At 41.3% G+C, this 16,597-nt stretch overlaps 1 protein-coding gene across 1 annotated transcript in view; it reads right to left on the minus strand. All coding sequences in view use genetic code 11, as the record gives it.

The window, feature by feature from the left end:
• Nucleotides 1-16,299, minus strand: part of EGR_06214 (DNA-dependent protein kinase catalytic subunit) — a gene marked incomplete at both ends in the record, with an annotated part of 30,574 nt that extends 14,275 nt beyond the window's left edge. The window contains 33 exons of the mRNA XM_024495463.1: nucleotides 744-990; nucleotides 1,072-1,602; nucleotides 1,647-1,775; nucleotides 3,094-3,452; nucleotides 4,568-4,687; nucleotides 4,763-4,984; nucleotides 5,172-5,378; nucleotides 5,473-5,710; nucleotides 5,944-6,396; nucleotides 6,447-6,574; nucleotides 7,224-7,418; nucleotides 7,495-7,569; nucleotides 8,198-8,333; nucleotides 8,397-8,581; nucleotides 8,624-8,701; nucleotides 8,774-9,043; nucleotides 9,079-9,247; nucleotides 9,284-9,451; nucleotides 9,502-9,844; nucleotides 9,879-9,949; nucleotides 9,989-10,199; nucleotides 10,238-10,415; nucleotides 10,450-10,637; nucleotides 10,672-10,870; nucleotides 10,909-11,198; nucleotides 11,272-11,553; nucleotides 12,984-13,060; nucleotides 13,697-13,780; nucleotides 14,539-14,735; nucleotides 14,955-15,184; nucleotides 15,262-15,604; nucleotides 15,674-15,922; nucleotides 16,096-16,299. Of these exons, the coding sequence (XP_024350094.1) occupies nucleotides 744-990; nucleotides 1,072-1,602; nucleotides 1,647-1,775; nucleotides 3,094-3,452; nucleotides 4,568-4,687; nucleotides 4,763-4,984; nucleotides 5,172-5,378; nucleotides 5,473-5,710; nucleotides 5,944-6,396; nucleotides 6,447-6,574; nucleotides 7,224-7,418; nucleotides 7,495-7,569; nucleotides 8,198-8,333; nucleotides 8,397-8,581; nucleotides 8,624-8,701; nucleotides 8,774-9,043; nucleotides 9,079-9,247; nucleotides 9,284-9,451; nucleotides 9,502-9,844; nucleotides 9,879-9,949; nucleotides 9,989-10,199; nucleotides 10,238-10,415; nucleotides 10,450-10,637; nucleotides 10,672-10,870; nucleotides 10,909-11,198; nucleotides 11,272-11,553; nucleotides 12,984-13,060; nucleotides 13,697-13,780; nucleotides 14,539-14,735; nucleotides 14,955-15,184; nucleotides 15,262-15,604; nucleotides 15,674-15,922; nucleotides 16,096-16,299 (7,056 nt within the window). The remainder of the gene's footprint in view (nucleotides 1-743; nucleotides 991-1,071; nucleotides 1,603-1,646; nucleotides 1,776-3,093; nucleotides 3,453-4,567; nucleotides 4,688-4,762; nucleotides 4,985-5,171; nucleotides 5,379-5,472; nucleotides 5,711-5,943; nucleotides 6,397-6,446; nucleotides 6,575-7,223; nucleotides 7,419-7,494; nucleotides 7,570-8,197; nucleotides 8,334-8,396; nucleotides 8,582-8,623; nucleotides 8,702-8,773; nucleotides 9,044-9,078; nucleotides 9,248-9,283; nucleotides 9,452-9,501; nucleotides 9,845-9,878; nucleotides 9,950-9,988; nucleotides 10,200-10,237; nucleotides 10,416-10,449; nucleotides 10,638-10,671; nucleotides 10,871-10,908; nucleotides 11,199-11,271; nucleotides 11,554-12,983; nucleotides 13,061-13,696; nucleotides 13,781-14,538; nucleotides 14,736-14,954; nucleotides 15,185-15,261; nucleotides 15,605-15,673; nucleotides 15,923-16,095) is intronic.
• Nucleotides 16,300-16,597: the final 298 nt, after the last annotated feature.

Here is a 16,597-nt window from a genome sequence, read left to right on the forward strand (position 1 = left end):
GCTGTTACGTTGGTTAGAGAAACGGACACTGTGCGCTGCATACTTCTGAGGTACCCACCACTTCATCCCCAGCAGGCAATGCCTGCTTAGTGCATATATTTCATTTCAAATGATGTTTTTCACTCGGAAGTGCGCAAGAAAACCTGCGTTTCAAAAGTAGTGACAACTGGTTAGCCAGTCTACTGTTCTATGCCTATTTTCACGAGACAAAACAAGGTCTCATAGTTTTCGCCGCATGTCCCAGGGCTTGCCTGTGAGAATACCTAAAATTCAAGATAAGGGGAGCCTGCCTGATCCACCTAAAATAAATTTAATAGTACAACTGAGCACCAGCTACGATACAGAGGCATATATGCATGAATGAGCAGACTGACAGAAAGACAGACAGACGGATAGATAGGTGGATAAAGAGTGGACGAATGAAGGTATCACGGGTTCGTAGATTGAACATGTATAAATTGTTTGATTAGGAAATAACAAATAGAAGGTTTGATATACCAAGCAGAGATGCTTAATTAGAGCAGATTTGGTTTGATAAATAGACGGATGACCGCATGAATACATCAAACACAGAGAGAACAATGGACCAGCGCATTTCAGTCGATTAAAAAATTCATGAACATAGTGCCATTTATTCGACCAATAAATTTAATGCTTCTAAAGGTTAGCATCTCACAAATTTCCCCTTCAATTTACTTCATTTCAACCGAAGAAATGGCATCACTTTTGCTGAAAAGTCCTACCTCGATTTCCGTATCCCCCGCTTCACTGGCACCCTGTCGTGCTTCAACGAATGCCCTGTAGGCTACACGACGCGAGTTGGGTGTAGAATTTGGTCGCGTGAGAGTAGATAATAGTGTTTGTAACAGCCGAAGAATTAAATGCTGAGGCATTTCAGCGCTGAAGTCTTTATCTCCTTGAGATGCAACTAGCGCAAACTGAATCATTCGCAGTATCAGCATAGTCCCGTTGAAAAGTACAATTTCCGTTCTAAGAAAATGACCAAATTATGCATTTTAAAATCATCTTAGTGTTCATGGAAAGGATGTTTATGACAAAAGTTATATTCACCCCCATTTAATCAATTCCATGACATTTGAATTCACCATATTCTGAAATATTTCTATCTTAGCCGTCTGTTCAAGGTGAAAAGCATGCTTAGACCCCTTGAAGTCTTCCATCAACTTGCCAAACATTAGTAAACAGTGCGAGAATGTAGCCGGTTCAATGCTTTCTGGGATTCCCATTCCAAGAAGGGTGTTAGTCAGATGCACAGCAAGCACGGGCCAATGGGATGCGGCGGCGCAGGCGGCCTCAATTGTGCTTGTGATTGGGCCCTCCGAAGGTCGCTTGCGCCGTTGGGCTATGTTCAAGTCATTCACGCTTGACCACAGTTCAGTTACGAGAGGGTGAAGGTCAGTTGGGAGGTGAGAGAGGGGAAGAATATGCCATCCACGACTTTTTAGAAAGTTTTCACTTCCGTCTTGAGAATTGGAGCAAAGTGAGGTGAATTTGGAGGCGAGAAGGCCAGCGCACTCCCAGACAACTGTGAGGAGGGTCTTCTGACTTTGATGCACATATTTGAGGAGGACGTTGATAAATCTGAGAGAAGCGTTAGCGAAAACCAAAACCAGAATTCTACTTACTGAGAGAGAGGGAGATTATCAGTCTCGGGAGAGAAACTGTTGCACGAAGAAAGGATTATTTTGAATAGGTGAAAACGAAATGTCGTCCGTTTGTAGTCTTCGTGGCCTTGAAGCTCAAATAGCAGCTCTCTAAATTGAAAAAATAAGCACATCCATTATTGGGTTTAAGTCGATTTTTCAAAAAAGTGTCGGTTATGATTTTTACCTAAAAGTTTCCATGGTTTTTAGGTGAGGAAAAGTGACTGCTGATACCTCGTCTTTACTTTGACAGAGGCAACCGTGATGAGGTTTCCTATAACTCCCAAAAAATTTCCCATCCACTCCCAATCTGCAAACATTCTAGATGGTTGTGCTCTAGCTCAATCCCTCCTGATTGGCTCATATCAAGCAGAGATGTGACCTAAATGTCCTTATAACTCTTTGAAGACAAAGGCCAGGGTCAATTAGTTACTGCGACTACGCGTAGCTGAAATCCCACTCGGGCTCAGACGCGTGCATAGGTAGTCTCCGCTTTTCAGTTGCCTGGCTTGCACAGGCGCGCCACATGCCCGTGTTGACTCACCCACGTTAGTCGATAAAGACATCTGCCCTGGAGTCTATTGATTATCTGTCGACTATCGATTATCGACTTAATGGCCTCAGTAGAATCGAGACAACTCGGGCGCGTGCACAAGCATTGGCTTGGAATAAAGTAATAAGACAATTTTTAAGGAATTGAAAAACCTTCTGCACTGCTTTGAGCTTACATTTCCGTGGGTGTCGACGCCTGGAAGACAAATTTGCAAAGTATTTATCTGAAGTGACATTAAAGGATTTAAAGAGGGATTAAAAGGAGTAGAAAACTTCGGGTAAGGCTTGATTCTCCATTTTATGACAAAAGAATGGAGAGTATTTCCTTCCAAGTGCTTAAATTATATACCGACTTTTCAAAGACTTTATGGTGCTATCTTAGAAATCGGATGGATTGTAGTGTCTCAAGTCTTCTACGACACCAAAATAAGCCATATTAATAGGGAGGAAGATTTAGTGATGAAGGATATCTGGGTCGGGCAGCTATGGGCATATCCGGAGGGCCATAACGCCTGGTGGAAGGGCGAACTGCAGAGCCTGAAGAGTCTACGTAGTCAAATATTACCAACAAAGAATGTATCAAATCAATATGGTGTAACAATCTTAAAGCTGATTTTCTCTAGATTAAAGAATTTGGCAATCAAAAAAGGTTCTACAGACGATAGAGGAAGGACTTGATGGCTAACAATCATCCATACTTAAGGATACTTCAACAAAGCGGGATAGACATACGTTCAGTTCGTAAAACAATGTCAAACGATTTTGCAACCATCCTTGAGTCACATTAAACGGTGATGGCCACCAGTTAAATCAAAAAGTGAAAGATCGCCAAGCACACTCATTCGAAACCAAAATCTGAGCAAACCAACGCCCTCACTTATATGGGATTGCTACGCCTGTAGGAAGCCAGGACTCAGCCAAAAGACGAAACAACTCAAGGTTGTTTTTCAGCGCTGAAGCAACACCTTCGGGAATACTGGAGGTGTGGTCCTCGCCGGCTTCGGTGGTAGACGAAATCCACGTCCTTTTCAACAGGCATGCAAGAAGAGATCTAGCTGCAGATTTCTCAACCTCAGTGGAGGGTAAAGCATCACTGGAGACACCCCATTCACCGAGAAGGAGACAGAGATCGATGCCGAGAGAGGACAAGCCGCAGGAATCGACTAGAGCTTCTACGCCCGAGGAGGCATAATTGATAAGAACTGGAAGCCAGAGTTTGGCGAACGGCTTGAATACCTGAAATGGACATATATATAGGGTATTAAACTGCATCACTTAAGACACAATCAAAGCTTAATCATTTAGAAATCTTGTTAAATAACTACTTTTTATTCATTTTTAGTTAATTCAAAAATTGTGTTCAACCCATAAAAGGAATATCAAGTAATCAATTTCAGTTCGTTGATCAGTCAAATGAGTTTAGGTTCATGATAGAAAAATTATTAATTTACCAGAAAATTAACTGGTTTTTTCAGCATTTGTATTCTCGTCGTATCTACTAATCGCAATAGGAGATAAGTTACCGCGTATAGTTCCCTAATGATGTAAAAATAGAGGAAAACGCAACTTCTAATACAATCTTCTCTGACTAGTTTCTCATTGCATTTAAAACTCCAGTGGTCTTCCTGTAAGAATGCCAAATAAATTCTCATTCTTATAAACAAATAGGAAGTACTTAATTTTGAATAATCTATAATTAAATCTCCTGTGTGGCCACAAGTTTTCTGGTGAATTTCAAAACATTATCGTGACTGTAAACAAGTCCTACTTGCAAAGTCATGGTCTTGGTTTACTGTACTTTAGTAAACTGGTGTTTGCTAAACTGTATGTTTAGCTTTGCGGAATCTTCGGTCTCCGCGGTTTGTATTTCTGTGGTTTCACAGAATACGGGCACCCTAACAAGAAACCAGTCGTCAGGAGGACTCCAAATACCACAGTGCCTCTGATAAAATTGTCAATTAGGATTTCACTTTCTATAACTCCATTTATTGTGATTCCTCGAACGATCTTGAACGCGCTTACATGACATGGGTAAAAAGTGACACACTGACTAGGGCATTCCTACCTTCCAGTTTGAAGATTGTGCAATTTTCTTCTATGGTACTTATTGTTGGCATTCGATCAGAGAAAACAGACGAGGGTTTTGTCTTTTGCCATACTTTGAGTTGGGAGGATAAACGCAAAATCAAATCTACAACCGCGGCGACGAAATTTCTCAAACCCACAATTGAAAGCACTGGGCGGACAAAAAGTCGGCAGCCGCAACCTAGTTATATCAGTAGACACTGCCTACATTCATAACGTCTGTTTCCAGGACCCGTATATTTCATGCTATGCTCTCCCCGAATTACCTCGGTGCAATTGATGATCACCTTGACCACAAATGCGCGCACGTTGTTGTTGGAACGACTTAAGTTGAAGTGCTCGTAGAGAAATCGCAGAATAGCAGGCATGTCGTTGGAGTTCTCGGACTAAATAGATTTTTCAAAGGAAACATTTATTGAGCATGCATTAGCGAATGCCAGATAAGGTGACTTGTCACCAACCTTTAGGAAACCCAGACGGTGCATGTGTTTCAGCAGTCCCACGAAGCACACCATCACGGAAGTTGTGTTGAGACAATCGACTTCCAAATTAACTTGGACTGCCTCTACATCCTCGTCTTGAGTGAAGTCGGCAGAGGCGGTAGAAGATGAAGGTGATATAGACCCTTTACTTGGACTAATTGGCTTCTTGAATTCGGCCAGAAAATTTGATCCCCTTATAATCTGAGTGGGTTCAATAAAATTATCCATCAAATACCGATACTAACTTCTCCTAAGCTGGGGAATTTAATGCTTTTTTAAAGGGGTTTTCAACTAAATTCTGGCCTTGAATAATGATAGTAGACATTCTTCTTGTTCATTACAGGGTAAAATTCGAAATGAGAGATTACACTTCAAGTGTCGAAATTACCTGAGTTCCCGAAGTTCGTATGAATCGATTAATCTCCACGGAAAAACTACTTCCCTGTAGAAGGTCACCACGATTCGGAACTCCACCAAACGCGCCTCTCTTTTCAATAGATTCATTTGCCTGGAGCCGTAGGTAGGGTTCTCGTTGCGATGGCAACCAGAATTCCTCCCGCAATTCGATGAACGCCGATCGGTACTTGCCTGATCTCTTTGAAAAAAAAATTGCGGTTTAATTTACATGGTGACTTATTGGCTAATAACTAGAGAGTAGAACAGGAAAGAAAGAAGTGGCAGTAACTCACTTGCCTAGGAAAGTTGAGGTTTTTGTCTGTGGGAAGGAAGCGTGAGAGGGGATCACAAGCGAGTACGTAGTTGTAGGTCTTCTCCTGAGTTTGAGTGGCACTCAAGGTGGCGACAAGACATGCCAGACTGGCAGACCATAGAGCACGTCTTAAAATCGAGGCAGTGGCTTCAAGGTCATGGGTCAATGAGGCGTTGGGTGGTGGTTCAAGTGCATCTTTGAGGATTGCGTAAGCCTTCCTGAAGTGCATATAAAAGCATCAAGCATTGCATTTTCATCACTTTGATTGAACTTAAGCAGGAGAAAAGAGGGCATTCCAATTGAGTATAAATGTGAATGGTAGGCAAACAGCTTGATAAAGTCAATCGGGATCCCGGATAACACTATTTTTTGTCATGGGGCATTTATTTATTTTCATTAACTGGGATTAGGCGCAATTTTGTAGGCAAATAGAACAAATTCAATTACCTACCCTATCAGCATGGCGGTCAGTTCCTTTCCCTTTATCTGCACCTTCTGAAGAGGATCTAATATCATCGGTCCAAGAAAGACCTTTAGGATGGATCCAACACCACCACCACTTGTTCCATGGAGGCAGGTCTTAGGAAGGCGGTTGTATAGCACGACAAGGAGATAAAAGGTAGCACTACAGTTTAAAAGCCTCCACATCCAATGTGCCACTGTCAACTCATCTCTTTGCACTCCGATCTCCAGATTCTGGGTCCATTTGACGATGTTTCGCGCACCCACATGTTCCAGAGCAACTGGACCCACGTAAAGGAAAAGTGGTTGAATGAACTTGCGAAAATAGCGATGCCAGAGATTGATGAAGGCGCTTGATGGATGCGCGGAGATGACAGCCTGTTCAAAGACCTCCAGGGCTGAAGTCAACAGTCGCTCTTGGACTAGAGGCCGCGCCCATATTCTGGAAGGCAATACACCTCGTCAACCACGATAAGTGGTGCTACTACTTACCGTTTCATCGCACACTGTAGAGCTTCATCCAAATCTTCGTCCATGAAGTGCTCATCATAACGACAGAATGTCATCGTGAGAATCTGGATAGCTTCAGGGCAGCTGACTGTTTTTAGAAGGGAAAGAACCTAAATATCGGTTACAAGAGAAGGCGATAAAGTACATTGAGTCAAAAAAGTAGATGCAGTTTCAAGCAGATTCATTTACGCCCTATATATGCTTTCAGAGAAATAGTAGATCCACGAACACTTTTTTGTGGCTTTCATAACATAACAGACAGGTTTAAGATGAACAGAGGTGGAAACCTGATCATTTTAAAAGCCAGCTAGTATTTATGCCCCCTTATTGTTACGAAGTAGTATGCAATCATCCGTTTGGCCATTAAAGTATCTACCGTATCAACCGTTTCCAATTGCAAAATATCATTGAAATCAACTACTTATATGTCCCACATAAGTAGTAGCAAAACGTAACAAGTGAGCCGGAAAATGTAACCAGTTCACAGGAGGAGAGGCGATCAGGTCTTATTAAATGAACGGCGGAAATTCATCAACCTTTTTAAACAATTTGCTTCTGCTTTCTTGTACTATCACTTTTACCTTAATCGAAAACTCTCTCCACCTAAAATGAGTAAATTGAAAATTTGTGAGAAAACCCCTTTGTTACAGATTATTCGTAATGAGTGTATGAAGAAGAATGTGTGTCCAAAGTTATGAAATAACGTAGCTTCCACGAGGATGGACGCACATCAATCAACGTCTAACGAGCCAAACTCACTGATCTCAAAAGGGTCCCACATTCACTCAGTTTTGTGGAAGAGCGCGCAAGCTCCTGCGGATCTAGGGGAAGATTTGAGGCAAGAAGAAGCTTAACAGCTTCAACAATCTCGGTGCGATGTTCACTTCTCAATTCAAGTGTGATGGGAGTGATTTCCGGTTGAAGGAAGAAGGCCAACATATCAAGAAGTTTTACCTGTGGCAAGAAGAAAATAAAATAAACGACGAGAAATAAGTTAAAAAATTATTTCAAATAGTTTATAGATTTTTACTTTGGCGGAATTTTTTAGCGTCTCCGTTTTGAGAAGGTTCAAGTAGGTCGTCACGAAAGTATTTCGATCAAGCTCCTGTAATAGGAAAAAGGACTCCTTATGGTTAGGTTGAGAAAATATTGCAAATTATACTTGGAGAAGTGATATTATAGCAGTGACGATTCGTTGACTGCAAACACTTTCTTAATTGTCGTCAATTTAATAAACTGTAATACTATGGATGATAGTACCAAAAAATCTGGAACATATTCTTCCGATAAAATAAGATTGAGATCTCTCTATAAAAGAATGAAATAGTTAAAAATTCGTCCCATTTGATGGTACATGAGTCGAATGTCACATAGTATTTGCTTGTAGATGTTTTTTGACAAGTGATAAGCAACATCAGTGCAGAAATCCACATTATGCTTTCACTGGAAAGGAAAAGGCGACCACAGTAGTAGACAAAGGTGAAGTAGAGTTGGAGAGAAAATAAACCATTTCGAAATTCTGCTGATGCGATAAATTATTGCTTATAGCCAGTCCTCATTACCTACCTTTGATAATTATCGTTAACAAGATAACATTGGTATTTAACAGTAATCAAAAGCTTGCTACTAATGGGAACGTGGAAGTAGTTCCTTATTGTTTGGTGCACAAAAATGACCACCGTGTACCAACAAGACACGGTCGGGGTACGCAACTGAATGGATTCAAAACTCACAACTTGAGAAAGAGAGATAACAGCTTCGAGAAGGTCAACACAGACCTCCCTCCCAAAATTGTTGTCTTTTAAAAAGGGCTCTATACGTTGGCACCATACATTAGCAATCCCATCACACAACTGGTTTGTTCGCATTCTAAAAGAATATGTTGAGAAGTTAGATGGTGAAGATGCAATTACAGTGATCCAATCTACTTACTTATTCGGATCTTTTGAATACATGCCCAGGGATTTGAGTAGGATAGACATGATTGCATTTGGAGCATCTAATTGTACGACATCTTCTTCACTTAATCCCAGAATGGTTAGAAGATTGACTGGGTAGATCAAACACTCGTCTGATTGGTCAATTGCCTTTAAAAGCACTTCTGCATCAAAGACAATCTGCAATGCGGGTAATATTACCCTTTTTTAACAAGTACTTACTTGATAGTTGAGACATGATGCAATAGCGAATGCAACTTGGGCAATTTTGGCCAGTTTGTCTGATGAGCCCAGTGTGCTCTAAAGAATAAGCAGTGATCGGTGGAAAGGTCATCTTGCCTCTTTAAACGTGTCGACTATGTGTTGGCACACTTTCAGAGATATGTAGTCAGAAAACAATTCACGAAGACCGAGATCCTTCTTGACGGTGATTAGAAGTAGTGGTATGTTTGAAAGGATTTCTGTGAGATCAGCAATCTGCCCCTGATCTGTTAAAGCAAACTCACCGCTTTCCTCAAAAAGTCTGATTTTAAATGAAGGTTTCAGGAAATCGACAAACCTATGCAGCTTATGTAATTGGGACATTGAAGCCATGGTCCAGGTGAGACACGTTTTAGGCAGCATTCTTAACACCTCGACGGCCTATAAGTGATTATTAAACCGAATCGACACAGCACCTTATCAGCTGGTTCGATTTCCATAGTTGTAGGCTTTAAGAGGCTACGACCAAGAAAATTCCATACGGTGTGATTTTCAGAAAACACACTACTCAAGTCCACTCGTGGCTTTGAATGGAGAATCGCGAGCAAGAACTTTATAACTGCGGTTGATTCATCTGGAGCCATGCTTTAGAAAGTAGGATAAGAAAATTAAAAGGTTTACTTCTCTTCTGCTCCACAGTAGCGCTTCAGAAATGCGATAATACGGCTTTCAGGAAGTTGAATTGCTTCAAAAAAGGCCGTGTTGGTTATAAGATTGGCGGAAAGTAGCCAAGCGTAGTTATTGAGACAACAGGTAAACCCACTCGATGAATCCAATTTCCATTCAAAACTGGAAAAAATAGAACATTACGTCGATTTAAAATAAATTAGTAGCCATACGTTGATATGAGGGAAGCCGTGTCAGGAAGTACTTTTCGAATGAGTCGTAAACTAGACGATGAGACGATTTGCTCCACGAGTTCCTGGAACAACTTTCCGTTGAGAGGGTCACGACAAGCCAGTAGAAGGGATTTCAGGCAAGAGGGAACGGAAGCTGTTTCCCAGGATGTTGGTTTAAGCGATTCTGCCATGGGGTTGGTTTTGACAGTTCGTGTCAAACGAGGCTGTTTTTCAGGGGTTACGCAGTCGTCATAGATCAAGCCTTCTGGCGATTTTTTCATTAATTCAGTGAGCAATCCGACTGCTCGTTTTAAAGCAGCAGCGACGGGACCTTGACCCGGTGCTAGGTAACAGTAAGAAAAGACCTCATAGCCAACCTGATAAAAGGGATCGCTTGAAGGCGTCGATAAGGAGATAGACATGCTGAAAGGCCATTTCTGGTCGGGCACTAAAAAACAAGATTTTGAATGACTACCATCCGCCCCACCTTAGGAGATTGGCTATTGTGTTGGTGAAAACTTGAGCTGCAGCTCCATCTTGACACAGACCTTTCAAATTTAGCCTGAGTAGATCCTCAAATGTTTGATCGCCGATAGAGGCAGGACGTCTCTTATTGCCAGTGGTTTCAGAGCTCATCCACTTGAAGAAATCTTGAAGACACGCAGAGGCCAGCTTCGTGCGTCTTGTTTGGACTAATTCTAGAGCGGGAATGGGTGGAACAACGCAGTTGCCCTACCAGAAAGTGGCCACCGTGAGTCGATAAAGCCACAAATATCATCTTCGGGTGGAGCAAGACATAAAATACGTAGAATCACTTTCTGCAGAAGTTTAGCTTCACACAGGCCTGCCATTCGATAGCCCGCATACCAATGAACCAATTGAAATGCGAGGCATCGGAAGAGACGGCAAATTAGCTAGGAAAAAATCAATTTATGTGTGTTAGTTTACTTGATCAGTGTCAGCTCCCAGAATGAATGTCACATGAAAGAGGAGAGACCAGTAAGCAGAGTCACTCTCCCCGATTGGATCGCTGGGATCCGGGGCTATTTCACGCTGTTTGATGAGTCCAAAAACAATATACTCGTGCAAATATTCGGCTGCAGACACTCTTGCTTGACGAGAAACACTGGTATTGACTAGGGGCAAATTAAAAAGCAAAGATAAAAGTACTCTGATTGGTTGATTTGGTGGTGGACTTGGGCCTCCAGAGAAGGATACGAAGGAGTCGTGCAAACAATCGTACATCAGAAAGCCGTATATACGGCCGCAAATCCGGAAAAGGTAAACACAAAGTAAGATCATTAAAAACACCCTTTTCTGAAGGTAGAATATTTCCAAAGATGGTTCCATCTTCATTAGGTGTTTCCACCTAAAATGATTTATATTAAAATACAAGTAGCAACCAACCAAATTGAGAAGTTCCCAATGCTGCGCATTCTGTCCAATAATTTCAATGATCTTCATTTGCGCCTTACTGAGCGGTGAATCAAAATTTAGTCGATTTGGTCGTCCAGCGATTGCCCTTAGCGTCGGACGGATCCCCACCCTATGATCAGACCGCCGTGAGCGTTGACCGATAAGAGGCGGTGGCGCCTTGCTCGCGATTGGTTTGTCATGATGGATCTCTAGTAGGCCAGCTAATGCTGGCACAAGACTCCCAAATGCCATTGGATAGGTTGAGGATTTAGATTTGATCTCTATTAGGAGAAAGGAAAGAATCTATATTTAGACCAGATCAATAATACGTGTGATTTTGACACAACGACTAACCATCCAACCAGGACTCAACGGCGGAGGCGGCAGCGGTTGCTAGGTGCTCACAATGACCTTGCGAACCGGCCAATTGACAGATGGAGGCGATGATATAAGCAAATTGGCTAAAGAGCCTGCCTTCGGGGTGCAACGTGAAGACTGAGAGAGGCAAACTGAGAAGGCAGGAACAACGAGCGGTACTGAGGTCATCCGCGGAAAGAGCTCCTGTCGGTGGAAATGCCTCCAGCAGGGAGATTGCAAATGATCGCAGGTGAGTCAAGGTGGGAGAGGTGCTGCATTCTGTTTCAAAAAATTAATTGAAATTCTATGCAATAGTTGATTCCATGTGCAAAGAATGAAATGTGTAGCGTTGAGGCAAATTACAAATTAGCATTTTCGACGTCCCGCTTGTCACTAAAAATATTGTATCGTTAGTAGTAACTTGCATTTTTTGTTGAATCATAAAATGTATCCGCGTAGAAAGATGGGAGCAATTAGTGGTACCTATTAGAGAACCAGAAAAAAGTATAAGGGCTCTAATTCGACAACATGTAGCTGACAGTGGCAAATTACAGGTCCAAATCGCTAATGAGGAACAATGTACCGAAAATGATCCAGATAGTAAATTTTAATTTCATCCACTCATGATGCTACTTATAGCTATTTAAGTAACAATTTGACAATTTCACCACACATGACTGGGAACTAGAGATTGCGGCCTTATATTGCGAATTTCTGTTGAATTCATTTATGCTAACTTTCATTCGAAATTTTTGAGCTTCCAGCTGTCTAGTCATATTTCTTCCGACTAAAGCATGGAGATGTAGTAAAATATGTCCCGTAATGTTGCCATCAAAAGTCCCCTCCTGGCAAGAAAACATATTTATCTCTAATAAGCATAAACAGAATTGTTCTGTATTTCGTGACGGGGGTCAAATAGATCTGTCATCTAAATAATTTCAATGGCTTCATGTCATCATTTGATTAGTCAAAAAAGACTGTTCAGTAGTGTCACATTATCGGCCTTGTGGCGCTAGACGTTGACAGCATTGCAGTAAAGTGCCGACAGTGGGAGTTTGCAAAACCTTTAAAATACCACTGCTTTTCCATGAACCCATCGGAAGTGGTGAGATTGAAAGGGAAATGAAAAATTGGTCGCACAACAGTGTGTCCTATGCTCGATTGTCTGACTATATTCTACTACAAGCCTTATTCCTCCAAGACTGAGATGTCAATGGGGGTTATGCATAATTTTCACGGAGCGCAAAGTTTGCTTTTTGTGAATAGGCGATACCAAACATTTTATTCGACACATATGACTAGTAGAAGAATTAATTTCGCAATTACAGTTGTCAAGGCGCATAGCAGAGGGATCAAACGTGGCTGTTCTACTAGTGTGGCGGATGCAGAGCGCTCCGGGCGTCTAGCTACTACCACAACCACGAAGGATGAAAAAAAGAAAAGTCTGGAACTGATTTGAAAATATAGGAAGATAGCAGTTGGAAGTGTTTCGAAGTCACTGAATAAAGTAATTTCGTTGCACCTGTCCCCAATTTTTAAAGACAAAAGACTTAACGTCATCATCAAGGTACCAATAATAAGGTTGAGCATTTTGAATTGTGGATTGATGATTGATTGCTTTACAAATTAATGGGTTACTTGGTTTATCACTAGTAGCAAGGCAGGCAGTTGTTTGCCGTAAGGCAGGCTGAAAGCGAAAACAGACGTACCTTTGAAGAAGTTGGACTGCTTGGCCAATAGGACGGCTAGTTTTAGAAGACGGTAGAGACCACTAAGCAGAGGGTACCTACAAAGGGTGAAGCCCACAAGGTACCTGTTCGTACACTCAAATCTGCGTGCTTTGACGTGAGAGACAAATGAACGTGAGGTGATGTGAATAGCAATGGTCTGCTGGTAGCATCTTGACCATAGCCGACAATGATTTTTGGAGATTTCGTGCAATATGTCGAATCAAGAATTCGGTAATAGGAGATTGTGTGTCGCAAGCAAATCCAATTGCATCCTTCAGTAGCAGCACTTCGGCTATGCGAAAGGTGTTTGGGTTAGGCAAGGTAGTAAACAACCTATTTTTGCTTCAAACCATTTTATGCCCTCTGACCCGTTTCTATCAATACACTCTTTGCGAATCAGGTGACCATTAGGTAACAAAATAGAAATAAATGTTCGTTATGTATCTCAATGCATTTGTTTACGTTGTGGCAACCTAGATTATGGAGCTATGTGCTGAAAATCCCCAAATAAAGCAGCTTTTTGATTACTTGTTTTATTGTCAAACGATTTTGGACAACGGGTTTCACTCGGATTCAAGTGTCTCATAAGTAGTCTCAGAGTTGATTTATACAAAAATGGACTTTGTTGCTTATATGACACACATCGGATAACACTTAATTTTAAAAACATGTAATTTATGGACCCTACTCACTTTTCGACGAGTTCTAGGCAGGTCTGCAGGAACGAAGGCACAATGGCATCGTGGGTGGCGACCAAACAATCCGGCAGAACTTGTCTATCCGCAAAATTAGAGAGAATTTATAAAACTGCACGATTGGAGTATTTTTGAACTATTTAATATCAATGAAGGCTATTTTGCAAACTTTTAATCTGTCATGAAATGGTCCCTTTGAAAAAAGCGAAACTGCATCTTTCAAGAGTGCTCAAGCCAAATGTAGACAGTAAAAGTAGGGAAAGAGAATCAACCATAAGCTACAAAATATAGGAAAATTATTTCAGCCGTCTGTTAAACCTTAGGAAGTTCAGTAAGAAATGGGTTTCTCTAAGATTTGACAAGTTGAGTACATTGATACAAACTAGAGAAGTGGAATCATCTAGCTACACACGATATCATCTTAGATTTGGGAAAATATATGGAGCAGGGGAGAATCGGCAAAATCAGACAGTGATTTCAAGTGTCACATTATTTTTCTATGGGTAAAAATATAAAAGAGATGTGAAGTGAATTCTTCATCACGATATTTACAGAAAGTAAAACAAATGATTTCGTTAGTTAAAAATCGATTTGATAAGTTGTCAGATAAATTTCCAACAGTTTCGACTCTTCTAGTTTTAACTATAGGGATCCGAGGTGACTACTCTTGACGTGATATCCCGCTTTGACTTGTTCAACCGAAGTCCGATTGACTGGATAACAAATTTATTAGCAAAAACCTAGACCATCTGAAAATAAGGACTAGAGAAACATGTTTGAATTAATTTTATCCTAACTACTGCTTGCTGCAAGGCTACCATTTGCTTGGACTAACTCACTCAAGAAATGCGGCCATATTTGAGAGCAGAAGAACATCTTGTGGGTTTTTGACAACCACCTGCGATTCCACCTCACCAGTGTCTGTGTTACACTCCGCATAGGAGAAGTCGAGGCGTTTCAAAATTGCCAGGGAAGATGTCAGAAGGAGTCGAAATATGAGGGGTGTTGATTTTACGTTGCTACGAGCATACCTCTCCTAAAACGTATGTGTACATATATCCAGGAAAATCATTAAATTAAAGTTTCGTGGAAATCGCACGGAGCCGTTATGTATAGAATGTCCAATCCCCTCAGGCGCCCAGTAGGAGAGCTAATCTGTCGCTTTTAGCACTAGTTTAAATACGAATTGGCATAGACGGACTAGGAAAGATGTAGCTACCAATGCATCATGAACTATTGGACGTAGGCTAAGTACCTTCTTCACTAGACCCATAGGAAATCCTAGCAAATTTCGCCATAGCGGCAAATATTCCCGGTACGAAGGCCTCGGAATTGCTATTTTCGTCTGGAAAGAACCACTCGGTTGACTGACTGAATCCAAATCCTCCTCCACAACCTCTCCCTCCACTTCACTTTCGCCACCTGATTCGCTATCCTCAAGGTCGAATGGAGAATGGGAGCATGTTTGGAGAACGGCATGATAGACTAGGAGAAAAGAGAGATCAAGGAGTTGCTTACATAAATCTGACTCAAAAAATCAGAGATAAAATAAGAAAACTCACAAGTCTCATTAAGCACTGAAACCAGATGTTTTTCGTTTGCAAGGATTTCGAATGCGTTAAAAATGCAGTGGGCAATGCTTTCGGTGACATTTTGGGATAGGCGAGGGTAAGACTCAAAGCAGGCGATTATCGCCAGTTTCAGAGATCGCCATAACGCCTCTATTAGTTGTGCTGAAGGACGAATTGTCAGTACATTAACCGTAGATTCAATTAAATCTGGAAGACAGTAAGCCTTTGGGGGTATAGGGGTACCGGAAATTTCTGAGACTAAATGGACGATCTCCTTCACTGTGTAGGAAAGAATTTGGGCCGAATCCTGGGTAGTCGGGCACTTTTCATAAACCTGGTGTGAATGAAACATGGTTTTAAGACGCTGGATGAATGGGTCACAATTCTCGACGTTATAACTCACTGGCATTAAGATACTCAGACATTTCAGACGGAAAGGCAGTTGGTTTGATGTAATGACATCGCTTGGTGGGGGATTAATTAGGTAGTTTGTTACATTTCCTGGAACAGAAGACACTGAACCATCAGGGGTGGATTCCGTAAGAGCGAAATTTCGGTAGCACATCAAAAGCGCGATGTATGCTCCCCGAGCGGCTTTGGCTAGTGCTGAATTTTTATGGTTGACCAGTGTTTGGAGGTAGGACAAAGCAAGCTAAAATACGAAGTGTTTTTAAATATTTAGAGTGGAATAATATCTAAAGCTAGAAAAATGTTTTCGAATATCATATCGATTTCTTTTGGGATTATTTCTGTAAAAACATTGCCTTTTTTATGCTTCTTTTTGCATAAAAGCTAAAAAAACACGAAAAATGTATCTAAACATACCCTGATCCTGTCCCAGTCGCATATATTGAGACGTTTAGCACAAGATCTCAGAAGCTTACAGGCACTTTTGATGGGTCTGTACTGACCAATTTTGTCCAAATCCGCCAAGAGGATTTGGAGTGAGTAGTTGTAAAACTTTTTCACATCTGGCGGAGTGACTACTGTAGCGAGGCATCTTACCATCATATTTGGGTTCATTGCCATCAATACTTATGACTTTCGATATGCTAGAAAGAACAGCCGACAGAACAACGAATTCTGGCTTCTTTGTATTCTGTGTAAGTTGCTCTGATAACAAATTTTTGAGAAAGTCAAGAATCTGTTCTCGTAAATGTTTCGCTGTTGGTGAATGTGAAACGATGGTGGCTAATGATAAACACAGACTACTAGTAACAGATTGAGCTTGTTTAGATGCCAACTGATCAAAAAGCTGCTTCGCGTACATTTGAAAGATATCTGGACTTGATTCTCCAACTGTTGAATGAGTGATAACCTAGATTGA

The sequence above is a fragment of the Echinococcus granulosus genome, assembly GCF_000524195.1.
Source record: "Echinococcus granulosus chromosome Unknown EG_S00053, whole genome shotgun sequence".
Classification (NCBI taxonomy): Eukaryota; Metazoa; Platyhelminthes; class Cestoda; order Cyclophyllidea; family Taeniidae; genus Echinococcus; species Echinococcus granulosus.